Genomic DNA, 25,632 nt, shown 5'->3' on the forward strand with positions numbered 1-25,632 from the left:
TAGGCACCACATGTTTGTCGCCACTTCTCTGGCTGCTGTTGTCTCTCTCTCTCTCTCTCTCTCTCTCTCTCTCTCTCTCTCTCTCTCTCTCTCTCCTGTCCCATATATATATATATATATATGTGTTTTCATTTTGTCGGTCCTTGTTGGTCATTGTTTCTATGTCTATGTGACAATACCTGCTGGGTTCTGGTTTTGAATGAAGCCAAGTCATGATTCTTGTTATCCTGCCTTTGTCTCTTGCTCTTGGGTCCACTTCCTACACACTCACGTGGCAATCTTACTGTAGTGTGTACGTTTTGAAACCTGTTTAACCTTACAAACTGTTTATGTGGAGCACATTGAGTCTGCTTTGTGTATGAATTATGTAAATAAAGTTGCCTCACCTTTTTTGTTTCTAGTTTCTGCTTCTTTGCTCATCTTATGGTAGAAAGTGGCTAAAATGACTAAATGACTAAACGTAAATGTAAGTGTCTCCAGAAGAAACAAAACGGAAGACATTTAACAATGAAACATTTAAACCCTGATAAGACTGCCCAGAATACAACTTGAGTTTAGTGGAAAAACAAGCTGTTTTTGTTTTTCATAACAGCAAACCAGAGAAAATCAGGAGAAATTGTAACCCCGCACACAAACATCACAGCATACACTCACATAATCATACAACAAGCGCTGGATTATGCAAATCCTAGTCAAGTTTGCCAGGCAGCCAATCATGCAAATAAAGATCTTGATTGTCTTGACAGTTAAGGTAAAAAAAAAACTAAGAAAGACTCAAGTAACATAAACACGACACCTTCAGTCAGAGACTGATATCACAATTGCCACCTCAATTTATGTAACTGACAGTTTATATTCACTTGCAGAAACCCAATGAGGTGAAAATAACTTTCATAATGAGATTTAATACTTAAATGAAACTCTTAAATAAATCTCTGCTGTGGGTTCATCTGTGTAGTTTGGCCTCCCACAGTGAAGCCATAATAGAATAACAATATACCTTCTCTCTACAGACTTGGCACACCATGACACAATATCTGAGAAAAACGTTTCTTTGTCAAATATTGTCAATGCCTCCAGGCATATACATACTTAAGCAGCCATTTTCTATTTATGAACAGAAGTTTTCTTTTTCCTCCTCCTCTCTTTATGCATTCCTCTTTGCTCTCGTCCTTGACAAAAACTCTAATGAGGTAAGGTGTGGTCGTTTTTTCACTCACTCACTCACTCACTCACTCACTCACTCACTCACTCACTCACTCACTCACTCACTCACTCACTCACTCACTCACTCACTCACTCACACCTACCCACCCACCTATCCACCCACCCACCTATCCACCCACCCACCCACCCACTCACTCACCCTCTACACGACTATCTAAGGCTGTCCACTTTTAAGAAGCGTTCCTTAACCTCATCAGCACATACAAACCTTGTCGGTGATATAATCTCTATGGAAACGCAGCAAGGTGGGAGAAGCAGGAGTGGGCCCACACTTGCTGGCTAGCAGTGTGTGTGTGTGTGTGTGTGTGGGGGGGGGTGACAGGAAAGCTGTACTTGCATTATCATACCTCCCCCAGAGTTTGTAAATGTGAGATAGCTAGGAGGTGATGGCAAGGAAGGCATTGAAGGAGAAAGAGATGGAGGAAGGGAGGGAAAGAGGGAGGGAGGAAAGAGGAGAGGGGGAAAGAGAGGGAGGGATGAAGAAAGAGAGTGAGGTAGAAAGAGAGGGAGGGATGGAGGGAAGCCACAAAGCAGATGTTGGACCCACAGGTGAGAACCAGCACGAGACCCCTGATCTGACACCGACTACTGTACCACAGACACACACACACACACAGACACACACACTAACTTGAACACACAAGCACATCCACAGCCACACTTGTGAGTGACAGCGGGAGCCTGGGGTCGATGTACATGTGGCAGGAGGATGAGAGAGGACTGGGGTATGTGATAAATATTTGAAGCTTAGCCAAGTAAATCTGCAAACCATCAATCACACTGTAGGCCATGCTGGGATGTGTGTGTGTATACATATTTGTATGATCTTTGATGATTGTGAATACCGGGTGTAAGTGACGTGTCTGTGTGTGTGTTTGGTGTGTGTATGAATGTGTATGTAAGTGTGTGTTTGATGTGCTTACAGTAACATCATTGTGAAATTGGCACGGTTAAATCAATAACATAATGCAGCAATAATATATTGAATTGAATAAGAAATTGTCAGAAATTAATCTTTATCAGGTATTGCACAGTCGGTGAAGTGAAGGAAGTTTATTACTTGCGCTTATGAAGCAAGGAGACTAATCAGATTGCCGTACAAAGTTGTCTGTCGACCAGTCTCCTTGCAAGACCATTAAAAACAACACAGTTCTCCATAGTCATTGGTCCATCCACAGGTCATATGTCTATGGCATGGGGTGAAGAGAACGGTGAACCTTAGTAAGCTAAGTGTTCACTTGGCAAGGTTCCCCTTTCTGCTCGCAAAGAATGTTGAACATATTTTCATTTTATACAGAATTAATCAATACAGGTTCTCAAAGATAAACATGGATTCTAACTCACACAGATACATTTTTGGGCAATTGTCTAAATGTTTCTGCTCTAACCTTTTTCAAAAACATTTCTCTGACTCTGTTCTTTAGATTGTAAATGTGCAGAAATATACAACAATATATCATATTATAAATAAAAAGAAACCTCAGACACATTCTGAAATGTACTTTCTTTTAGATTCAGCATGTCATGATAAATCAATTTCATTTGATCCCACATCTCAACGCACAACTCTCCCAACAGCACTGAGAACACCTTTGAAAGGTACAGACAGCACTAGGTCAAAGGTCAACCAAACTCACCACAACAGTGTCAAGGGTGCCTCAGCTAAGTGCCATCGAATGAAAAAAGAATGTGTGGGTGTGTGATTGTGCATCCCTGAGTGTCACTGTACACTCTACAATCTCAGAAAAAGAGAACTGGTTATTACTGTGAAAAAAAGTTTTTTGAAAGCGGATAGACCATTTGCGAGGTCAGACATTTTGCTTGGTTCTGAAAAAAAAACAATTTCTCCAATCCAAACCCTGTAAATCTTCCATCCTAAAAGAACAAAAAGCTGAAACATGTCATAGTGCTCATGCCTTTCTAAGGCTACGTGTACATTAATCCGGATACATTTAAAAACTGTGTTTTCATTTCAAAGCGCTCTCTGTTCACACTAACGTTTTAAAGTGTTTTCCAAAAGTTGCTCATCCACACTGAAACGTCTGAAAACGCTTTTGTCTCTGTACTGCGCATGAGTAAAACTGAAGATGCTTCGACATGCGTAATTTCCGTCAGGCGTTTACTGTATCGCAATTAAACTTGAGAGAGCCCAAAAAACTGCGATACAACATTGTCCACCATCTTCTTTTGAACTGAGCGGGTCACATGACAGCGTCTGATGACTGTAAATGGCAAGTCCACACTACAACGCAAAAACCGCCTTTTCAAATTCATCCACTTTGGAATGCGATTTCAAAAAGCTCCATTTTCACTGACAAAAATGGCCTTCTGTCCACTCAGTGAGGACCAATCTTGAAAATCATTCTTAAAAAACACAGCGGACCAAGGATTTTCATTTGGGAACACATGCTGTACCTAGACAACAAAAAAACTTCCAAACAAATGTTGAAGGGTGTTATATATTTCTAGGATCCTTCTTTTTTCTCTTAGTTTCTCTCCATCTTTCTCTCATCTCCCTCCTCTCCTCCCTCTTTCTTCTTTCCTCCATCTATAAAGACCCTCTCATGGCGTCTGGGCTGTAAGGAGGTGGGTAGAGCGTAATGAGGAGTCCTTGTAGCCAAACAAAGAACGGTGTGTTTGATGACAGATCCTTAGAGTACCAACCTGAGTTGAATATTCAATTAATCACAGGTGAACTGAAAGCACCCACATATGCCAACAACCACACACCCATGCAGGCTGGCGCGCACAACCACACACCCACATGGTGGTATTGAGACCCTAGGTAAATGGTTTGTAATGAGAGATAAGATCCAGACTCAATGGTTCTCAAATTACATTTTAAAGTCAGATGAGGCCTTTTCAGATAGCTGACAAATGATGTGTCTTCCTGTTAACTGGTGACGAGAAGGATGCCGAAGGAATCCCTGCTTCTCTCTTAGTCTCTCTTTCTCTCTCTTTCTCTCTCCTTCTCTTTCCCTCTCTCTTTCTTTCCGTCTCCCTGTCTCCCTGTCTCCCTGTCTCCCTGTCTCCCTGTCTCCCTGTGTCTCTCTCTCTCTCTCTCTCTCTCTCTCTCTCTCTCTCTCTCTCTCTCTCTCTCTCTCTCTCTCTCTCTCTCTCTCTCTCTCTCTCTCTCTCTCTTTCTCTCTCGTAGTTTGGAGCAGACCAAAACAATCAAAACTGATCACCCTATTATACGTGGTACCACACCTGTCAGGACTGATTTCTAATTAGTGTTTGATTATATCAACATTTAATAATGAGACAACCAGTTCCATCAATAATTATTATTTTATTTTTGAAGACTTTTAAGCTGTTTAATGTATTTGGGGGCTGAGTAGAAGCAGAAGGGCTCTGTTTGATTTGTTTGTTTTGCTGACAAAAATTAATTAAAAGATATGTATTAGACAAACCCATTGATGCAGACAATCATGATAGCAATAATGTAATCACAATTATGTTTAGAAACGCTATCGTAATTTCTTATGTAAACTACGTGATTTACATAACTGCTCTCACAAACATATCTCTGTATTATTGTCACCATCATCAATCTCTCACCAATAAACGTGAACTCCAGAATGTTGAGCAAATAGGTTTAATGCCACGGACAGAGAAAGTGAGAGATGAATGATTATGTCAGTATGTTGTAAAAGGAGAGTAAATAAGGACGAGAGAGAAACTGAAGCCGCTCACCTCTGTCCTGCTTCACACCTGACTGCGTCATCCCCACTCACTGTTAATCTGGGAGGTCTGAGGAATGTCAATCCCTCAATCTGATTTACACCGCAAAGTTCCTTCCCCTAAACCCCCCTCTCCTGCTGAGGATGTCGTCAAGGCAACAGCCGCCCGATGATGTATGGAATCTTGAAGGGAGAGGTGGGGTTGTAATGAGGTGGGTTCTTGTACATTGCAAGAATTGTAATTGATACAAATCAAAGCATGCTAACCTGCACTGTTCTTCCTCAACTCTCAAAAGCTGAACACTCACTCACTCACTCATTCATTTGCAACACAACCCAGTCAGACCTCCACCAGTGTGCCATCCTATCTAAGAGCCTTGTTCTAAATTTCACAGCGTAATGTGCTCCTAAAATAGGCTTCCAGTGTCCAGCCTCTATCCAGAAAAAAACACAGAGTGGCACCATAGCCAGAGACTGCAACACACCACACAGAGCCCATCAAACATGCATGGCTGTGTGTGACCTCAGAGGGACAGCCAGTGGCCTGTGCCCCCATCCCCTCTCCCCACCTCCTCCCCTCCTCCTTCCCACCTCCTCCCCTCCTCCTCCCCACCTCCTCCCCACCTCCTCCCCTCCTCCGTCAAGCTTGCTCCCCACTTGAGTTAATTAGAGTGAATTATTCATTCAGGCCTGTGTACCTGTTAAGTGTTTTCCCTTCCTGTGTGTTGCACTCTCACAGTGCAACACACACACACCACTCTGAGATACCGAAGGTTGCTCTTGCCTTTCAATCGGTTCTCAGGTCAGGGTGAAGCATGTCACTCTGCTAATATGGTATATAATATAGTAATTAGCTTCCTCAAACAGCCACTGTGTGTGCATGTGTGTGTGAGGGAGAGAGAGAGAGCCTCTGACTAGAGGAGCAGCCATTGCGATGGGACTGAATTCCAAAAACGCTCTAATTAACATTCTACAATTTCATATTACCAGACTCACCGATTTGAAGAAGTCAAAGACGACAAATGAATTCCAGAACGAACGTGACACGAATACAGCTGTTCTTTCTCACTCTCTTCCTATTGAGGCTGATGATGGGTTGATCAGAGGGATGGAGGAAAGAAGGATCAAATAAAAAAACTTGACTACATGTCTTTAATTTCTTTAAAATAAAAATATTGTTTTGAATGCACATTTTGCATGAAACATTAGTCACTTTAACTACTTCTTCTTCAGAACCACATTCACACGCTCCCCTGAACAGATAAGAAGAACTCTGTAGACTCTCCTTGACACTATTGGTTGAAGATATACAGAAGAATATTTGCATGGTGGAGTGGATGGAACCAAAACTGAACATTTTTATGTAATTGTCAGGGGGCTCTTCCTCTGGGAGATCCATAGAACCTGTTCTGGCACTAGTTAGCATCATTCTTCCAGGACTAAAGGGCGCTCCTCCTCCAGTTCCTTCATGTCTGACTTTCACTGGTTTTGTTCCTCAAAGGCTGACTACTTTATTTCTCTAATAAACAAACCATCAGCATTCACTGAATCCTTCTTCCAATACCTCCATCCTTCCTTCCACCCCTCCCTCCATCCCTCCCTCTCTTACTGTAGTCTGTGCCTTTTATGTAACATACGTGTTTTGCTATCAAGAAGAGAGAGAGAGAGCAAGAAAGAGAGAGTGACAGAGAGAAAGAAAGATAAAAAGAGAGAGAACAAAACCAGGCAGCACTAAGCGATCACAGTGCACCAGCAGAGATTTGACCCATATAGCCCACTGCTTGTTTAATCAACCTACTGGCAAAGCAACAGAGGGACAGGAAAAAGAGAGAGGGAGAGATAGAGAGAAAATATAGATTTAAAAGTATATTTTCCATTGTTTGGGAACATGTTCACAAACGGGGTCTTGAAACGGTTCACAAATGTCCTGTAACAACAATTTAACAACACTAAACTTGTGCAAACTGTTTTCAGTAATCAATAAACATATTAAGGAGGAAGACTAAAAAGTGGAAGTGGGTATTGTCAAGCTAGGAAGCTACATGGGGCTGATATCAAAGGGGCGGCTAATGCCAACTGGGGGGGTGGGAGATGTGTGGTAGTTGGATTGTGTATGCTGGATGCACATCATATTTTTTCTCTTATTTAAACTGAAATCATATTAACAAAGTAATTTGATATACATTTACGGTTGAGATCAAGAAAAGGCTACCACAACTGTACCAAACTTAGTATGACAGTAGATGACACACTGCTTTGTCTCGGTGAGTCAGATATTCAATGATGTATCACAATTCTCTTTGTAACCATAGAGACAGAACGCCACCAGGCTATGTCAGTCATTTATTTGTTGGCAAACAACTTTCACTGTTACAACAAATATTAGTTATGAGATCATTCAACTTGGAACCCATACAAAAAGAATAAATAATAATTCTGAATAATTGTAGTAATAATAGTAATCATAATCATGATCATAATAATTAATAAAAAAGTATTACCTGTCAGTGCGCTTTCATCGTCTCTATATTACCTTCTACCAAGTCTTTCTCTATTTTTGTTGGTTTTTCTCTCTAACCCCCCAGAAAACTGATAAATAAATGAATTCTCTCTGTGTGACGGGTGGGGGGGGGGGGGGACGACGACACGTGGTTGAATACACATCAGTCTCTCAAGGATATCTTCCCTGAAAGAAGTAAACATTGGCTTCTCACATTGGTCTGGGTTGAGTTTAATCGTATCTTCATCCACACTGGTGTTACTGTGGCATTGTCCATGTGTGGGTGGGGGCGAGAATATTTGGATATTTCCTTTTTCAAACTCTTTAAAGGTGGAAGTATTGTTGGATTGTGTTTCTCTGCATCTGTGCTCTGTACCAGCAGGTTTGGAGCAGGGCCTTTATGATCCTGCAGATTATAATCCCTCTTCAGAACGATAGCTGACAATGGAGGGTTATGCTGCCAAATGTAAGAAAAATGCTCAACAGCTTCTCACTGTTCAATTGACTTCCTCTCTTTGTCAGCAGACATGTGTCACATGACAGGATGTATTATGTTCAACCTCCAATTGGGCTTCCACTTCCTTAACGGAAAAAATCTACCCTTCTATTTTGACATCCAAAAGCAGAATCCTAGCCATTACTTTGCCAAACAGTAGTATCATTTAACCTGGTTGAAATCTACAAAGTGGTAAAAAATATATATATAGTTACAATTGGTTTTCAAAATATAGGTGATAGTAATGTTGCTATAACAACATCCTATAACAACCAGAATGACGTGTGTTTGTGTGTTTGTGTGCAATGTTGCTCTGTTTTTGCTGAAAGTCTAAAAAGACAGGTTGTTTGAAACTGGTGCACCATCAGACTAGTTATGGGTAACCCAGTGAACTGAACTAATCCATATTATCTTTACCAGTACTGTTCCATTAAAACAAAAAACAAATAGTTAAACGCATAGTCAGTCATATGCTCGTATCTGTAATCTGTACAATACATAGAAATTGTGTGATTACTTTATGATCCTCAAATAACAGACCTTTGTTACAGAAGATAAAATAACCCAAAAATTCTAATAATCCAAATGTTTCTTTTCGATCCACAGTCCTTGGGTCTGTCTCAATGTAACAGAGGGAGAAGTCAGTCCACCTCTTGGGAATGTTACTGGAGCCCAGGTGATGTGGCTGTATTTACAGATCTCCTCAGCAGACACAAAGAGAGGGAATACGCTCATCTAATAATCCACATTTTAGAAGAGTGTGTGTGGGTGAGAATTTATGATACATATACCCCACTTGATTGGCAGGTAGTAGGATTGGCCGGTTCATTTAAGGAAGTCTTGGGTGCATGAGGGACACTACCTCCTGTTTGCCTCCTGTTTGACCCTCTGGAAAGGAAGGACACATCCCTGTTGAAGTCTTTCAAAGTGAGGCACACAGAACTCGATAGTCCAGAGGTTTGACCTGGGCTCTGATAGTGGGGACTAAGCTACGATCTGCTTGAATTCCATACTAGGGCTTACAGGTTTATAGTCCACAGTTCAAGGGCTGGGTAGCAAGAGGTGTACAACTACAGAGCCCTTCTCTTTCCATCCTTACCTGATTCCTTCCCTGTTAAGCGACACATATATATCTATATATATATATATATAGTTCAATTTCCCAACGATATTCACAAATATGCTCCTTGGACCATTTCGTCTAGGCTTGTCCAATCACATCTATCTGACCGGAAACCGCTCCATTCTGTCCTATGATATTTCAGCATATCAAAAAGGCAAGGGCCAAGGCACTGTGTAGTTAATGCCTATATTATCATGGCACATTCTGTAGAACAGAAAACTACAAAGCTCAACTCTTTGTTCTACTGAACAATGTCTTAACAGTAAAGACATCTGAACTCCATTTTGAGCCCCTTGGTCCTTGCGTTTCTGAGGGCCAATGATGCCGTTTACACAAGAGACACACTTCCAGTCTACAAACATCTCCTACCTAACCCTGGCAAAGCTTCCCTTCATTCCCTTGTTCCAAAAGAGCCTTCACTATCCTTCACAAGGTCATCATCAAGGGACTATCTGGTGTATTAGTCATTTTAGGTCGTCCCAAACTGTCAGTCAACAATGAAGGACCACTATATGGGGAAGTTGAGTATGAGGGTGGGGGTGGCCGCCAGTTGGGGGTCTTCTGATTGATCTATAGGCTGGTGACCAAGTGGGAGGGGTCCACGGGGGGCTCCTCGGGCGACGAATCGGAATCCTCCTTGTTGGGAGGCACCATGTAGCCGTCGCTGCCCCCTCGACCCATCTGGTAGTAGGTGTGGAGCTCGTGGAGGTGGTTGCGTGAGCCGAGGTTGGGCATGCTCTTGTAGTAGACGTCGTCCAGCTCGGGCGCCGTGGCACTCTTGCACGGCTGCAGCTCTGTGGAGCCCTCGCCGTCGCCGTCCCCCAGGCCGTTCACCTGGCATTGGCTGTCTGGCGGGTCCGTTAACACCGGCATGCTGGTGTAGAGGGAGTCCCTGTGATTGGGTGAGTGATTCTCTGTGTGTTCGTTGGTCAGCAGGGGGAAGAAGCTCTCGCTGGTCTCCTGGGGGATGCGGCGGGGGCGGGAGAAGCTGTGGGGGCCGTGGCTGTCGGGGGGCGGGGGCCTGGGGGGCAGGAGGGGGGCGTTGGACTCCTCCCGGATGATGTCAAGGACCAGATTTTCCTCGTGGGGGAATGCCGCCGGGTTGTCCAGCACCATGGGGCTGTCGTCTTGGACCCCGCCCACACCGACGCTGACCCCGCCGCTGCCGCCGCCGCCGCCGCCGCCAACGGCGCCGCTGTTGCCCACGCCGTTGCCGACGTTGTTGTTGACCAGCTTGTTCATCAGGTTGTGGTTGCGTTCGGTTGTGGAGCGCTCGTGGTTGTTCATGTAGGACGGGATGTAGTTGGAAGTCAACTCCTTCAGGATCTTCTTCTCCAGAGTGGTTTCCTTGTGGTTACCGTGGGTACCGTAGCCACCGCGGTCCAAGATCTGGACGCAGTCGCTCAGGTACTCGCTGCTCGCCATGCTGTAGTTGTTGCCGTGGTTACCGTTGAGCGGGAGCGTATCCATAACGCTGGAGTCCCTGGCGTTGTTCAGCATTCCCTCTGAATGACAACAACAGAGCAAAATGATCAGCAATGTCCAGTGCCAATTGCAAAGTAACATTATGCTGCAAAGTCATGAGTACAGAAAAGTGGTGTCCGTTAGCATAGTCGTGTGGTGTTGTAGTTGGGTAGGGTGAGTAGGCTCATACTTGTGTCTCTATAGGAGGCTATGGGACAGCATGAAGGAGAGGAGAGAGAAACACACAGTGAGCATACACAGATAACACACAGATACAGGTCAACAGGATGAACCAGAGTTATTGCCAGGCTGTCATTGTAAATAAGAATTTTTGTGATTTGTTGGAGAATTACTTTCATGGTAAAAAAAAAAAGTTTAATAAAACCTATATATATTCCTTTTCATATACAGATACTGTAAATTCCTTATCCTTTGTAGTGTACTTTGGGCTATAGTGCTCATAACTCATTTGACTAAGCTTAGTTATTTCAATTATGATATAACTACCCTCTTCTAAACTCACCACAAATAAATACTCTATGTTCTAAACTTAGACAGATACACAACACAACAGGTACCACACAGAAAAAGCTGAATGAAACAACAGGAAGCACATTAAACTGAGAAATGCAAAAAATCATAAAAACCTCAAAGATTCATGTCTCCCAGGAGGTCTCCAAAAGATTGAGATGAATCTGCTTCTTATAAGACTAACAATAAAATACTTTGTAACTGTACTTTTTTATACACTGTTTAAGTCTTTATACACTCCTCTCCAGCAAATCGGGAATGACCAATTGTTGGCTTGCATGAGCTGCATATCCCGATATCTTTGGTTGCCTCACCTGGGAGCCATTACAGTACATCAAACATGCAGACAGAAGCATAATGGGTGGCGGCCATTTTAAAACCTACAAACCATGCACAGTTAAGCCCTGTGAAATACCCCCCAAAGAAGGGAACACAAATGCCTAAAAACGAAAAAACCTTTTCTTCTTAGAATGCTCTTTAAGATACTAGAAGGTTCTAGAAGCGTGAGTCACACCTTGCGTGCTGTACATGCCCACCGCAGGGTTGTTATAGACTGCAGAGTCGCCCAGCAGAGTGTTATAGGGATTGTTAGAGCCATGGGGACGAAGGAGAGCATTAGTTATAAGATGATTAGCCATGGCCCCTGGTGCAGGGAGAGAGACGGGGACGGAGGGATAGAGGGAAGGAAAGAGTGAGGACATTAGGAAGGGAGGGTAGGAGTGAGGCAGACAGAGAAAAATAGAGAGGGGAAGAGAGAGAGGGAGAGGAAGAAATAGCGAAGGGGAGGGAGAGGAGGGAGAGGAAGGGAGGGAGGGATTCGGGCAAAGGCAGAGAGAAATAGAGAGGGGGAAAGAGCATTGAAGCGAGGGAGAGAGACAGAAAGGGGGATACAGGCAGAGGGAGCGAGAAAAAGAGGGTGGCGAAGAGAAAGAGATAATAAGGATGAAGAGAGTGTGTGAGAGCAAAGGGGAAGGAGAGAGAGAAGACATGTAAATCAAACAAGCTCAGTCTCATAGTGAAAAAGCCTGACACTCATTCCTGCAGCCACAGCACACAGGCAGAGACAGAGAGACAGAGAAAAAGAGAAAGAGGCACAGAACAATACAATACATTTGGATATAACTACCCGGTCCCTTTTACAGAAAGCAACAAGGAGACAACTGTGTTCCTTGTGCTTTTCTGCTTCTTGGGTAAAAGACAGACCACATTTAGACTTTACACAGAGTACCAGGAGAGAGGGCGAGTGAACTGCACAGTCGCACACTCTACTTCCCTTCAGCCATGTTGGACATCTTGCTCTACAAAGGGAACCTGCTGCCCCTGAACATTAGCATTATCCACGCTGCTTTCTCTGCACACTCACCAGAAAACCCACTCATCGCCCACGCGAGCACCTCAATTCTTTTGGAGGTCAACGTAATAATCCCACGGAACAATGTTTGAAATGTTGGTGTTTTTGGTTGCAGCAACAGAAAGTGCAGCTCAGTTCAGAGTGAGCTGGACGTGAGGACAGGCAGGGGGAAATCAGGGATCTGAATAGAACAGAGCAGTCGCAGGCTGCCGCCTGGGATCTGAAATGAGCTTTGGTGTCATTTGGCGGCGTGTCTTATGGAAAGAGTGCAATCGGACCACCTCTATGGGCCCATTTAAAACATCACAGAGCTGATGTCTCCCTGTAGGAGTTTGAGCTAGCTCTTAACTGCTACCATTAGAGTGTGTGGGAATGACAGATGCGGAGAGAGAGAGAGATAGGGAGAGAAAGACAGAGAGATAGAGAGTTATATATAGAGAGAGAGGAAGATAGAGAGAGAGATACAGACAGATAGAGAGAGAAAGTGTTTGGCCTGCCCAGCTAAGTGTGTGATCACTCAGATCTCTGTCACACACAGTGTGTGCATTAGTATCAATCTGTCATACTAACGGCTTATTAGTGTCGGGGACCACACCTAGATTTAGAGACTGGTGTATGTGTCTGAGTGTGTGTGTGCGTGAGTGTAGGCATGCTTCTGTGTCTTTGTGTGTGTGTGTGTGTGTGTGTGCAGGTGGGCATGTGTGTGAGAGAGTCATGGCAGCCCCTTCCAATAAGTCTGTGTCCTCATTACCCTGTATTAGAGGTGACCAGACTCATGTGTTATCTCCCCCAAATAATTACCCTACAAGAGAGGGACCACACACACACACACACCCACACACACACCCACACACACGTAGAGCGGACATCCCTTCAGCAATGGAGAGTGGAGTAATGCAGTCTTAATCTAATCCTACTTCTAGTCTAACTCAGTTTGAGCGAGATGTCTAATCTCAGTCCTAATTCCCTGGTCTCAAAGGGAAGATTAGAGGTCATGTTAAAGAGGGGGAAAGGGTGTGACCCCCAGGGGGCGTGCTTACCTCGGTTGAGCGTGGCGGAGCTGGTGATGTCACCGCCGGTGATGAAGGAGGACTCCTGCTTCCTGACGGTGTCATTCCACATCCTCCTGATACGACTCTGGAGGAGGGAGGGGGGAGGCGGGAGGGGGGAGGGGGGAGGGGGTGTTTAGGGGGTGTGGGCAGGGGGGGGGGGGTGATAAGGAAGTAGTGTGAGGAGCATGGAGGAGGGAGGGTGAGAGGCAGTATACAAAGAGAAAAGAGACAGACAGAGTGAAAGAGGGAGTGGGAGGATGGGAGACAGGGTGAGTGACAAGAAATAGAGAGATGGAAAAGAACAGCAGAGAGAGAGGGTGAGAGAGAGAGAGAGAGAGAGAGAGAGAGAGAGAGAGAGAGAGAGAGAGAGAGAGAGAGAGAGAGACAACAGCAGCCAGAGAAGTGGCGACAGGGGACACAAGGAGAAAAACCAAGCAAACAAACAGTCAGTTCAGTGAATGCTGCATTCTTCCCGAGTCTCTCTCTCATGGCGTCGTGTGGCTGTGTCGCCGGGCAGGGGCCTCACCTGGGAGTCGGCAGTGGAGTAGCGTCCGGCGGCGCACGCTGGCAAGCTCACCTGGGAGCCCGTGGAGTAGCGTCCAGGGACTCGGGACGTGGTGGCCTTGCTGGACGATGACATGGACGTCTCCACGCTCTTCCCGCTGCAGCAGTGTGTGCGCAGGCACTTGCCATACTCCTTGCGCACCTGTGCAGACACAAAAACAGACACTAGTTAGCAAATATCTTGTGACCCCCCCCCCCCCCCCCCCCCCCACACACACACACACATTAGATATTGGCCGGGTTTCCCAGATTCGTTAAGAGGCTCTTAACGCTAAGAGCTTCTTAAGAGCATTCTAAGAGCGTTCTAGAGCGTTCTTAGAATGCTCTTAAGAAGCTCTTAGCGTTAAGAGCTTCTTAACAAATCTGAGAAACCCGGCCGTTATCTTTTCCCCACAAGCTTAGGCCAACTGTAATGAACAGTGAAACTACATTCCCTTCCAAATCTCATTCCTATAGGGACATATTCCATATCACTGTACATATAACTGGATTGAGATCCCAATCAAGTCTGAACAAATAAAACCATAATTGCTTTTTAACGACATAGTTGAACATGGAACCATGTTGCAACATGCTTTCTATTTAAACAGCTGTGGTCAGGGTAACACTAAGCATCCTGGGAGATGTAGATGTGAGGCTTCGCCAAAGAAAATCTTTTGCTATGTGCTGGGGCTTTCTCTGGACACCTGACCTCGTGACCAGGCACACACATGCACACACACATGAACACACGCACACACGTACACACACACGTACACACACATGCATGAATCAGAGACAAAACAGTTTTTCATGGGACCATGGCCATGCTAAAGTAATAAACAATGTATTTTAGTCTGAGTCCTGCTATATTTCTCCTTCTCTGGGCTGGGCCAGGGCCAGGGCCAGGGCCAGGGCCAGGGCCAGGGCCAGGGCCAGGGCCAGGGCCAGGGCCAGGGCCAGGGCCAGGGCCAGGGCCAGGGCCAGGGCCAGGGCCAGGGCCAGGGCCAGGGCCAAGACCAGGACCCAGAGAGACCCTACTGAGATGTGTGTGTTTGGGGGTTTCTCACCTTCTTCTGCAGGATGCAGTGGAAGATGAAGATGAACATGCCCTGCAGAGAGTTGAAGATGGTGAAGAGGTAGGCCATGATGACGGTGCTCTCGTTGATGTACATGAGGCCGAAGGCCCAGGTCAGGCCCAGCAGACACAGCAGAGCGATGGCTCCAATCACCCACGACCTGGGGGAGGGAGGAAGGAAGATGAGCCTTTACTGCAGGAGGAAGAAGTCATGGGGGGAAGCTTGCATCCCTGAGAATGTGGAGGTGTGTGTGTGTGTGTGTGAGGGCGGTGGGGGGGTTGAGGACGGATGTCTGGTCATGTTGAGGACCCACAATGAAGAGAGGAGCGAAGAGAGGGGACGGCAGGAGGACAGGAGGAAAAGAGGAGGACACACTGTGTTTTGACCTGGCTGACCACAAACTGTTCTAAAGGAGAAGGACAAGGTGTGTGTGTGTGTGGCCGAGCCTGTAAGTGGAGGGCATTAGAACCATTCAGAACACAATTTCACACTAAAGGTCACTGGTTCTGGGCTGTCACAATTGCTATGATGGCCATTAGTTGATTGGCTGACTGGGCAGCGATCAGGTGGGCTAGAGAAGCAAGGGATGAGGAGGAAGAAGGAGTGAGACTGACAAAGATAGAAAGAAAGTAAGCAAGACTGAGAAGGGAGCCAGAAAGAGTGAGAGTTTGAGAAAGAGAGCGAGAGAAGGACAAAGAACGGGGATGGAGAGAGAGACGGAGAGAGAGAGAGAAGAGATTGATTGAATGTGACTCTGTGGCACCACTGAGACAAGTCATAACTTTCTCATAAAACCCATTTGACGACCCTCTTCAATAAAGGTTAGACTCATCTCTCTCTTCTCCATCACTGCCCCTGATCCCTCCCTCACTTCCTCCACCCCGTGTTTTCTATCACTTCTCAATCTCACTTCTCTCCCCCACTTCCCCCATAACCTTTACAGGACACACTTCTGTTGTTTTTTAAATATCACAAATCACAGACAAGGAAAGCTTTCTATGGGTACAAAATGTGGTAGTCAAGTTTGGCTGAGAGTGTAACAGGGAGCAGCACAGTCACATGGGTGGGATCGACAAACAGAAGAAAAGACAAGCACCAATCAGAATGTTGCTCTGGAAGGCAACCATTCTGATTGGAGAGTGGCCTTACCCGAGCCAATCCTCAACAAACAGTATTTATGATGGCTGAAATGAAGATACAAAGAGAAACTAAAGCAAGGCAAAGAAAAAGAAAACGTGAAAGACGTGGTGATGAAACAACAAACAAATCAACAACACAAGCATCCCAAACATGCAGGGTAAAATGGATGAAATTACACAGCTTGCAAATTTCACAGCTTTTCAAGTCTCCAGCATCTGGTTAAAACAGAACACACATAACAACAAAGATCTTACTGTTCTCAGCCAAATCAGTGTCCCATCATCCTCATTTATTTGACTTTGACTTGTTTGTCTGAACTCCAAATGACTTCCATTCGTCATTCATCAACATACGAGAGTCAGATGGCTGAGCAGTGAGGGAGTCGGACCAGTAATCTGAAGGTTGCCAGTTCGATTCCCAGCCGTGCCAAATTATGTTGTGTACTTGGGCAAAGCACTTCACCCTACTTGCTTCGGGGGGAATGTCCCTGTACTTAAGAGTGTCTGCTAAATGACTACATGTAAATGTAATATACATCACGATTGAACACGACAAATGGATGTCAGAAACAGTTCAAGCCAAACAAAATCCAGACTTTGGGCTGCTCCCTTCCATCAAAGCCTCAGCTCAGCCATCTTGTTTGAGTTAAATTGAGACTTTGTTTGAACTGTAACCATCCAGGGAGAGGGCACTGGGCTCCTTTGATTGGCTAGCGCTTACATTGTAATGTCCAGCTTTGATTATGTCATAGTTCTGGAGCTTAAGTGACTGATGGTGATGAGGAGACACAACCAGAATGAGAGAGAGAGAGAGAGACAGAGACAGAGAGAGAGAGACAAAGAGAGAACGTGAGTGACACATGCACACGCACACTCACACACTTACTTGATGTTGTCCAGACAGCCAGAGTCTGGTTTGAGGATGGCCGTGTGGTGAAACATCTTATAGAGGGCGATGCCAAGAAAGATCACGTTCAGCTGAAATACACACACATGCACACACACCTAAGATTAAACAACAGTAGCCTTCGGGTAGAAAGATGCCACTATGAAAATACAGATTGACTGATCATTTAATGAACTGATCAATGCTTCATTGATTTGTTCGCAGCCAGTAAATTGACTAGGCATGTAAACATACAGAAGACTTGCTAATGATGAGTAGTCACATGGTGTTTATCTAGCTTTGTGTGTCCAATCCTTGTGTATGAGAGTGTGTGTTTGAGAGCGTGCATGTGTGTGAGAGCCTTCTTGCGCGTGTGTGAGAGCGTGTGTGAGAGCGTGTGTGAGAGCGTGTGTGAGAGCGTGTGTGTGTCTAACGGCTCGTCATGCAGTCCTTCCTCCCACTCAGTCTCACAGCGAGCTGGACAGCAATAGCTCGCCTGACATTTCTAAGGTGAGCCGAGAGCTGGATGTATACATGCTGACATTCATCTAATTGGCCCAATGTCCTAGTGCTTCCCCACTACCTTCTCTCTCTCTCTCTCTCTCTCTCTCTCTCTCTCTCTCTCTCTCTCTCTCTCTCTCTCTCTCTCTCTCTCTGTCTCTCTCTCTCTCTCTCTCCCTCCCTCCCTCCCTCCCCCCCCCACCCTCTCTATGACTAACACTGGAGCTGTTCGACAACAGCAGGCGTAGGTGGCGGTCTGCAAGTGCGTGTGTAGGAGGGGGGGGGGGGGCGGACCACTAACGAGGGATTGAAGAAAGACAAAAGCAGTCTTCGCCAAACAGAAAGGGAGGGAGGATTGAGAGGATAAGCCGTGCAGGTGAGAGCCTGGCAGGGTGAGCCCAGCCTACACACATGTGAACAGAATCCCTGAGACGGAGCCTCCAGGTGTCAAAACTCGCCTCCACTCCCTGATGGAGAGGTTATTTCTGCGCCTCCTGCCCGCTTTCTTGCCTGCAAGAACGCCGTGTATAGTAGGTCCGTGTGTGTGTGTGTGCCCGCGCGCGTGCGTGTGAGTATGCGCCTCACCATAATAATCAGAGTGGCAGGGCCAATGAAGCTCCAGATGAAGTATGTGTCCAAGCGCAGCCAGCACCTATGGAGAGAGGGAGCGACGGAGCGAGGGAGGGAGATGGAGAGACGGAGGGAGAGGGAGAAAAAGAAAGAGGGGCGGCGTAAAAGAGAAATGGAGAGCGAGAAAGAACGAGACCCAGAGAGACCCAGAGAGAAAGAGATGAAGGGGGAGGGAGGGAGGGAGGGAGGGAGAGAGAGAGCATACATTAGAGGAGGTGGGAGAGGGAGGTAGAGGTGAGGATTAAAAACATGCCTCAGACACGCTGAGGGATGGAGAGGCAGGGGGGATTTACCATCAGAGGACAGGACATACATCACACACACACACAGACAGAAGGAGGGGGAGGAAAAGATGAGGCGCACACAGCGCATACTGTACGGCACCGCGTCTGACATGGATGGAGTGTGGGGGAGAAGGAGAGAGGGACGGAGAGGAGGAGGTGAAGAAGCGAGAAGGGGGGCGGGAGACAGGATGCACACACACACACCTCCAACATACATCAAACGCAGAGGGCGCGACAGAGAAGGATGAGCACCTGATATAAATAAATAAGCGTCAGCACGCCCCCTTAGGGCCCAGATATATGACACAGCTGCGTCCTCCAGGGCGCAGAAATATGACATCGCTGTGAACATTTGAATACTGAATTATGGGTGCAGCCCTCACTACAACTATTTATGGTGTGGGAAAATTACTGTGTTGAGGTGAAAGGAGTTGAAGAGAGTATGTATACACACACACAGACACACACACACATGGACACACACAAACGCCAATAGACACACACACACACACACAGGCTCACAAACATAAAAACAAACACACACATATTCTCTCTCTCAAATACACGCAAGCATGCATGCACATACACACACACACAGACACACATACACACACACACAGACACACAGCACACACACCTCCATCCACAAGGTTATAGTTGGTGGTAAACACTGTCATCAAACACATGCTAAACTCCGTATCCCAAACACCTTTGCGCATCACTCCCCAGGGAACAGAGGACAAATCCTCCGTCGCGCGGTCAGACCCGACTAGTCGCTAACAGTAGGGCCAAAATGGCTGACTGATTCATGACCCACGGTTCAATTATTCATCTTTCCATTTCCGCTACATTGGAGCAGGGTCCGTTTATGAGGCCCTGACCATGGCCCTGTCTTTTACATCAATACTCAGGGCTCAGTCACTGGCCCCTTGCTTTACTGAGGGCCTCTTTGGCCAGTCTATAGGGTAGAGACACACACACACACACACACACACACAAAGGAACAGCCAGAAGGGTGACACAGAGTCATATTTTACTTCTGTAGTTGTCAGGTCACAGATTTGGACTGTCACAACAAGACAACTGAAGGGATGAGTTACTTCCAGACTAGTCATAGTAGAAACCAATGCTAATGCCAGTCCTGCATCCCAAGTCAACTCTTTCAGCACTCCACCAGAAGCTACCCAACCCTATTGTCTTGGACTAGGACAAAGTATTTGTTTGCGAGCTAACCGCTAGCTAAGCTACCCTTATTATTCATATGGTGCAAGGCATTCAGACTCTCATGTTTAAATGATCGGCCCTGTCATCAAATATTGATCTGGGAGGGGTGGTGCTTGACGGCGTGAAGCACCACCCCTCCCTCGCTCCCTCGCTCCCTCGCTCCATGTTCACGCTCAAGGGCAACGAAAGCCTCGCCTCCGCTACACAGGGCGTGCGACAAGGTGAGCTGAGAGAGCTCTGAATCATTTAACAATCAGTGCTATCGTGCCCTCAATGTGGTCTATACCGTCCTCGTCCTGCCCAATACCTGTCAGGAATCCTACACGATGGAGCTGTCTGAGGAAGCAGCTGTAATGGGAACTGAAGGGAGAGGTAGGTGCTCCCTGAGGGGGTGCTCCATGCTTCAGTGCCCCCCCCCCCCCCCCAGAGAGGGTGTGAGGCCCAGGCAGGAAGGATGGAAAAGGGTTATGTGGGGGATCACTTCCCAATGGATTTGTCTTCTGTTCCAGTCCTGTTTCGTCCCAGGTTTTTGTGTTCTGTTAATGTTCTGTTCTAGTCCACCATTCAGGCCACCATTGCAGTAGCTGTTTCTGCCCCTCCCTCCCTCCCTTCGCCCCTCCCTCCCTCCCTTCGCCCCTCCCTCCCTCCCTTCGCCCCTCCCTCCCTCCCTCCTTTACTCACACTCGGTCCGTTCCGTAGCTGCGGTAGTCCACAGCGGCCGAGACGGCCACGATGATTGCGGGCACGCCGTAGCCCGCCAGGTAGAAGTACTTGGTGCGTGAGTGCTCGCTCTCGAACACCTCCACCAGCATGATGTAGAGCTGCACGCCCTCCAGGAACATCCAGGTGAACGCCGCCAGGAAGAAGAAATGGAGCAGGGCGGCGAAGACGGCGCACGCAATCTGGGAGGGCGAGAAGAGCGAGGGGTGAGGGGTGAGACACCGCCAGAGAGTGAGGACGAGACCGAGAGAGGGACGTGTTCGATTGCATAAGTTATCTGAAAGAGGGTGAGAGAGGTGAGAGGCATACTTGGTCAGAAACCAAGAGTGAAAGAGAGAGAGAGACAAATAGAGAGATAATGAAAGAAACGAGAAAAATAGAGAGAGAGAGAGAGAGAGGCACACAGGTTAGATTGCAAAAGTCCTCTGAAAAAGAGTGAGAGAGGGATGAAAGGGAGTTCCCATTGAGTGCATTGAGATGGCACTAGTCATATGGAAGACAGAGAGAGAAGAGAGAGGGATGAGATGGACAGCTGGAGAGCAGTCTGTCATGTGCTTGTTAGCTGGGAGGGGAAACAAGCAGGGGGATGTACAGAGCAGAGGGAGGGGGGAAGGAGGAAAGTGTAACGGATAGAAAAACCAAACAAATCCGACGACCATTTGAATAATTGATTCTGACTGTCAACGCGGTCGTTCTGCAACTCGCTTATAGAATCAATCGTTCATTCATTCAATTAAAGATTATACGTTTTTTTCCAGCGCATGTGCAAGAGACCAGGTTCAACCGTTCACCGAGTCTAGCTCGCGTAGCCTCTTTGAGGCGATGAGTTGAAACGATGAGGGACTTTATTAGCCATTTGTAGTGTTCCAGAACTGTGTCGCATGCCGGTTGAACATAGCCAAGGCTTACGCACAGTCATTCAGATCTCCTAACGGAATTACCGGCTTACCGGCTGCGGGCAAAGCGACGCTGAAGTCGTTAACGGGAGGTCACAAACAGTCGCCGGTAATTAACGGGGAATAGGAGCGTGCACGCGCAGACACAGCCACGATCGGTAATTGGAACTGCACACGTTTGTGTGTACACACTTCTTAACGAGTTAATGAATTAAATCCCCTGGAGGAAGGGGACGGGGGGAGGGGAGCACACAGGAGGGACAGCCTGAAATGTCCCCTACACCAGCCTCAGAATGTTGGCCACCTTCCCCACCCTGCCCTCTATCTCTTTTGCACACACACACACACACACACACACACACACACACACACACACACACACACTGTGCCTGGGAAGGCAGATGTTATGGTTCTCTCTCTCTCTCTCTCTCTCTCTCTCTCTCTCTCTCTCTCTCTCTCTCTCTCTCTCACACACACACACACACACACACATCCACTTACATACACTCCCTTTAGACTTACTGGCTGGTCGGCGCGGTTGATGCCCACCAGGAAGAGGGACTCGGCGATGAAGAGGCTGATGCAGAGGTTCTTGTGGATGGTGTTCCTGTCGCTCTGGAGGCCCCGGAAGAAGCAGAAGGTGAAGATGCAGATGAGCAGGCAGACCAGGGACAGCAGGATGCCCACCCAGGTGATCACATCCAGCAGAAGGTCGTGCATGGAGTCCGCTTTCTGGAAGGAGGGAGGGAGGGAGGGTGGGGGGAGGGAGGGAGGGTGAAAGAGAGGGAGATAAGGAAGGGGATAGAAAAGAGGGAGGGGGAGAGAGGGGAGGGAAAGAGAGGGAGGCAGAGAGGCAGGGAGGCAGGGAGGCAGGGAGGCAGGGAGGGAGAGAGTGATGAAGTTTGAATGTTATTCTATGCTGTCATGGTCAGTAAAAAGAGCTACAGCCCTGTGTGTGTACGTGTGTGTGTGTGGGTGGGGGGGTGGGGGTGGGGTCTAGCTCAGGGCTGGCGTGAAACTCAGGGTTGGGGCAGGTGTGCCTCTATCCATCAGTGTTCAGCAGCCTGCCAACTATAGAACTGTCCTGCATGTGGCGTGATGAATATACTGACCCAGAGCACGTCTCAACCCCCTGCCCCCCTCCCCTCTGCACACACACACACACACATATTCTGTATTGGCTGATGTTTAAGTTCTCTCTCTCTCTCTCTCTCTCTCTCTTTCTCTCTCTCTTTCTCTCTTTCTTTCTCTCTCACACGCACACACACACATATTCTGTATTGGCTGATGTTAAAGTTCACTCTCTCTCTCTCTCTCTCTCTCTCTCTCTCTCTCTCTCTCTCTCTCTCTCTCTCTCTCTCTCTCACACACACACACACACCCACACAGACACACTCCGTTGCTCGGAGGACCAGTAAGACGGGAAAGAGAAACACAGGGCGCACCTTGACCTCCACATGCGCCATGAGCACGGCGAAGCTGGTGAGGTGGGTGCAGGAGCAGGTGGTGTGCGTTCGGTTGGTGCCTAGCAGACGACAGTCCTGGGTGGACCAGAAGCCTGTCATGGAGCGCTTGGAGTAGCTCCAGAACGAGCAGTTGGGGTTGAAGTTCTCCTCTGAGTGCTGCAGAGAGGAGGGAGGTGTGAAGGCAAACATGCACACACACATATGGACGTGTGTGTGTACACACGGGTGTGGGATGCACGCGGAAAGGCAAATAATGTACGCACACACACACACACAACAGACACACACACACACAACAGACAGCGAGGACAGAATGTCCGAGTAGAAACACGCAAACAAATAAACAGAGGAACAGAAGAGTGTGTGGGAGTGTGTGTGCGCATTGCCTTCCTTTTTTGTCCTGCTGGACATCAGTAAGAGTTCAACTCAGTTTCCTTGATTTCAAGAGTAAAAGCTCAACACTATGTGTGTCTGTATACGAGTGTGTGCGTGCGTGTGCACGTGTGCCTGTGTCTGTGTGCGCTGGCCTGATGTCCGTACTTGTGTGCCAATGCTCGTCTGTGTGTCTGCAGCGTGTGTGTGTGTGTGTCTGCAGTGTGTGTGTGTGTGCGCAGTACCTGCAGGTGTTTGACAGTGAAGACCACAGGCTCAGACAGGTAGACCTTGCTGCTCTCCTTGTTGATGGAGGCAGTGATGACCGGGGAGTTGACAATGACGGAGTAGTTGGGGTAGACGGCCTCGCCACCCAGACGCACGCTGGCGTTCTCCGTGGACAGGTAGGAGCCCAGGTTCCTGTACAGGACGAACGCCATCCGGATCTCACCTGGGGGACACACGCGCACACACAGGCACACATACACACACATACGTACACACATACGCACACAAATACATACATACGCACACACAGACATTAGCTTTACCATTGTTTTTTGGCATTACAATTAAAGCACTGACATTTACATCAAACGGAGAAAGAGAAATAGACAGACAGAAAGACACAGGCAAAGACAAACAGAGACAGACAGACAGGTAAACAGACAGGCAGACACAGACAGACAGACAGACAGACAGGCCGAGAGAGACAGTGAGTGTTCCAGTGAGGTACCGTTCCTGCCGTGCTGCTTGAGGGTGCTGGATGACAGCTGGATGGAGTTCCCATGGAGCTCTGACTGTGGGAAGGTCAGGTCCTCCAGGTCGCCGTCAGTGCTCAGTCTGGCCACCTCCAACTCTGGAAACACACGCACACACATAGTGTAAATCTAGTTTGAATATACCTTGTTAAGTATCTTTCCAGCTAACACTGTGGTTTGATAAACTCCATCCACAACCATTATTCTATGAGTGCTATGTTAAGTGTTCCATATAGTCCATAACAACTCCATGTCAAACTGTGGTTTTCCAACCCGTTCACTGTAAACACAGTGTAGACAAGTGGAGAGAGAGAGAGAGAGAGAGATAGACAGACAGACAGAGACTAAGAGAGAGAGTCACATAGACAGACAGACAGACAGATAGACAGATAGATCGATTAATCATAAGGAAAGTATTCACACACACACACACACACACACACCAGCAGGGTATCCTCACTTGCTGTGCCTAACCTAATTAAACAATCCTGTCATTACAATCCCCCGCCTTCTGAAACACACTCATTCATTACCGTTGGAACACACACACACATACACACACACACGCACACACACACAGTTCCTGCTGATGCTTTCGACCAAATCTTCCCATTTAAATCCTCGTTATAACTTCTATTTATACTTGTGCGTGGCTTCACATGGTGCCATGTCTCATAAATCTACACAACACGACACAATAACACAACCTCCATTCTCCAGCCTCTGAGCTGTACATCCCAAATGTTCTATGAAAAACTTAGTGCAGGGAGGAGAGAAGGTATGGAGAGAGAGAGGAACAGGGGAGGGAGGGGAATGAAAAAGGGGGGGTGGACAGTGGGGGTAAGAGGCAAAATCTGGATGTTTTTTTATTACAGAGAGAGAGAGAGAGAGAGAGAGAGAGAGAGAGAGAGAGAGAGAGAGAGAGAGAGAGAGAGAGAGAGAGAGAGAGAGAGAGAGAGAGAGAGAGAGAGAGAGAGAATCTCAGGGAATCGGCCCACTGAATTAGCTGGGAGGGGAGATTAACGAGACAAAGAGACAGGAACATGCAGGCAAATATTCATCTCAAAAGACAGTTTTTCTCTTAAGTTCTTGGGCGACACAGCAGCCTAGATACGAAAACCTGTTTATGTAAGCGTATTCATGAGCTACTGTACGTTTAGGAATCCTTCTGCGGCAGAAGTAAGACCACTGTAGTATACGCCACAGTATGGATTCAATCCACTCCTGTCTTCTCCTCTCTCTTGTCCTTTCTCTTATAATGAATAAATGATGTGCCATCCTACATTAATCCCTCTAATGAAGGAGTGATGTGTGAAGAAGGGTGAAATATCAAATCTTGAGAAGGAGGGGGGCTGATAATCCAAGGGGGCGTACGAGGGGAAAAGATAGAGACAGAGATGCGACGGCAAATGTTGCCTCTCCGGGGCAAAGATGAAACCACCGCTCCAAGACACTCCGTCATACGGAAGAAGAGAACAAATGAAATGATTTGTTCTCCCCTCAGATGCTCAGACAACTGTACTCTTCCTGCTGGAGTGATGACGGAGGGATGGGATGAAACGAGGCGGGGAGATGAGCATGCAGCCATGATAACTACGTCTGTTCGGCCTTGCCTGAGTCCGAGCACAGAAAAGAAGAGGACTTGATTGGCTGTGATCAGCTGATCATATGGTTATGTGGGAGGGGCCTTAGTGAAAACCTCTA

The 25,632-nt window shown here is 47.0% G+C and overlaps 1 protein-coding gene across 1 annotated transcript in view; it reads right to left on the minus strand.

Moving 5' to 3' along the window:
* Positions 1-7,240: 7,240 nt before the first annotated feature.
* Positions 7,241-25,632, minus strand: part of adgrl3.1 (adhesion G protein-coupled receptor L3.1) — a 57,220-nt gene continuing 38,828 nt past the window's right edge. The window contains exons 11-22 of the mRNA XM_084687366.1: positions 23,904-24,026; positions 23,413-23,618; positions 22,775-22,951; positions 21,852-22,061; positions 20,395-20,615; positions 18,161-18,227; positions 17,075-17,166; positions 15,041-15,209; positions 13,954-14,133; positions 13,416-13,512; positions 10,684-10,701; positions 7,241-10,534 (exon numbers count right to left, since the gene is read on the minus strand). Coding sequence (XP_084543492.1) covers positions 9,600-10,534; positions 10,684-10,701; positions 13,416-13,512; positions 13,954-14,133; positions 15,041-15,209; positions 17,075-17,166; positions 18,161-18,227; positions 20,395-20,615; positions 21,852-22,061; positions 22,775-22,951; positions 23,413-23,618; positions 23,904-24,026 — 2,495 coding nt within the window. The 3' untranslated portion in view covers positions 7,241-9,599. The remainder of the gene's footprint in view (positions 10,535-10,683; positions 10,702-13,415; positions 13,513-13,953; positions 14,134-15,040; positions 15,210-17,074; positions 17,167-18,160; positions 18,228-20,394; positions 20,616-21,851; positions 22,062-22,774; positions 22,952-23,412; positions 23,619-23,903; positions 24,027-25,632) is intronic.

Source organism: Hypomesus nipponensis, chromosome 22, assembly GCF_054491055.1.
Source record: "Hypomesus nipponensis isolate SF chromosome 22, ASM5449105v1, whole genome shotgun sequence".
Classification (NCBI taxonomy): domain Eukaryota; kingdom Metazoa; phylum Chordata; class Actinopteri; order Osmeriformes; family Osmeridae; genus Hypomesus; species Hypomesus nipponensis.